General features: G+C 37.4%; 1 protein-coding gene across 1 annotated transcript in view; it reads left to right on the top strand.

Annotated features, from left to right (window-relative positions):
* The window catches only part of LOC107478513 (early nodulin-like protein 2), a 1,730-nt gene extending 568 nt beyond the window's left edge, over positions 1-1,162 (top strand). Inside the window, exon 2 of the mRNA XM_016098644.3 lies at positions 248-1,162. Within this exon, the coding sequence (XP_015954130.1) occupies positions 248-918 (671 nt within the window). The 3' untranslated portion in view covers positions 919-1,162. The remainder of the gene's footprint in view (positions 1-247) is intronic.
* The last annotated feature ends 325 nt before the right edge of the window (positions 1,163-1,487 follow it).

Below are 1,487 nucleotides of genomic sequence, written 5' to 3'. Positions count from 1 at the left end.
AATAAAAAGTACCAAATATTTATCCTCTAATTAGTGAGCAAATTATTTTTTTTTCCTTTTTCGAAATATCAAATTGTTATTCAATTCATAGATTTTTAATTTTGCTATTTCCTCGTGAGAGATCATATTACTAGTATTACTATGACCACCTTGGGAATAATAAGTGACCACATAATTTTGATTCTTGGGAACATTATATAACTGACTCTGTGGACTGATTTGCAAATTATGTGCATGTTTTGTGCAGTTTTCAAATACAAGAAGGGTTCAGACTCGGTGCTAGAGGTGAAGAAAGAAGACTACGATAAGTGCAACAAATCAAACCCAATAAAGAAGTTTGACGACGGTAACACGGAATTCACCTTGGATCATTCAGGTCCATTCTACTTCATCAGCGGCCAAGACCAAAACTGTCAGAACAAAGGTCAGAAACTAATCGTTGTTGTCTTGGCGCCACGTGGCACTACACCAACACCGCCTTCACCAAAATCACCCTCACCAACACCAACACCAACACCAACACCAGCACCATCTGGCTCGCCGCCGGTGCCGGCACCGACACCAGCACCCGCCGGAAATCCTCCGGCGCCTTCCGTTTCACCACCTACACCAACTCCGGCGACTTCACCGGCTCCGGCGGGGAATTCACCGTCACCATCTCCTGTAAGTGGACCTCCGGCCCCGACTCCGGCGGGTACAACGCCGTCTCCTTCATCTGGATCACCGGGTCCGACGACTTCACCTCCCGTTCCGCCTCCGGCGACACCTCCGGGGGGTGCAGCTCCTGGAACGGCTAATCCGCCAGCTTCAAGTGAAACGGCTCCACCGCCGGGAAAAAATAACGCATGGGCTGCTACTCCTTCGAAATTCTTGGTGTATTCGGCTACCATTGTTGTTGCTGCCGTGTTCTTCGTTTGAAAGCGTTAAATGAGGAGTTTTCTCTTTGTTGTATAAATGGTTCCATGTCGTCTTGTGGAGTTTCTTTTCCTTCCTTTTTTTTCTTTCTTTTTGAATTATTATTGTTATAGTTTAGTTTGGACATGATTGAGTGTAGCCTGATTCTGTGGTGACATGTTTAATTTTCTGTTTTTAATTTTTATTTTTCAATAATAACTATGATTGGTCTTAAAAAATTTATGTGTACGTGTAAGGTTCTATTCAATCCAGAATTTTCTACTTTATAGTTTATAATATAGAAAAATTTTTTTTAGTATATTTGACAAAATTTTAATAATAAAAATAAAATACTAAAAAACTAAAAATAATTTTTTTAAATTATAATTTATATATTTTTAAAAAAATTTTAATTAAAAAATATTTTTGATATTATAAATAAACAAAAAGTCCAAAAGTAATTGTTAGATTAAAGAATATTTTTATATAAAACATTTAAACATAATTTTTTTTATAAACTCACCTAAATAAATTATTTTTAATTTTTATTTTTGGATTTATCAGCTATAACGGCGAAGTGGCTCACTGGTTGC

The sequence above is a fragment of the Arachis duranensis genome, chromosome 3 (assembly GCF_000817695.3).
Source record: "Arachis duranensis cultivar V14167 chromosome 3, aradu.V14167.gnm2.J7QH, whole genome shotgun sequence".
NCBI lineage: Eukaryota > Viridiplantae > Streptophyta > Magnoliopsida > Fabales > Fabaceae > Arachis > Arachis duranensis.
Note: the sequence above shows the minus strand (reverse complement) of the source record. Positions and strands in the feature narration are given on the sequence as shown.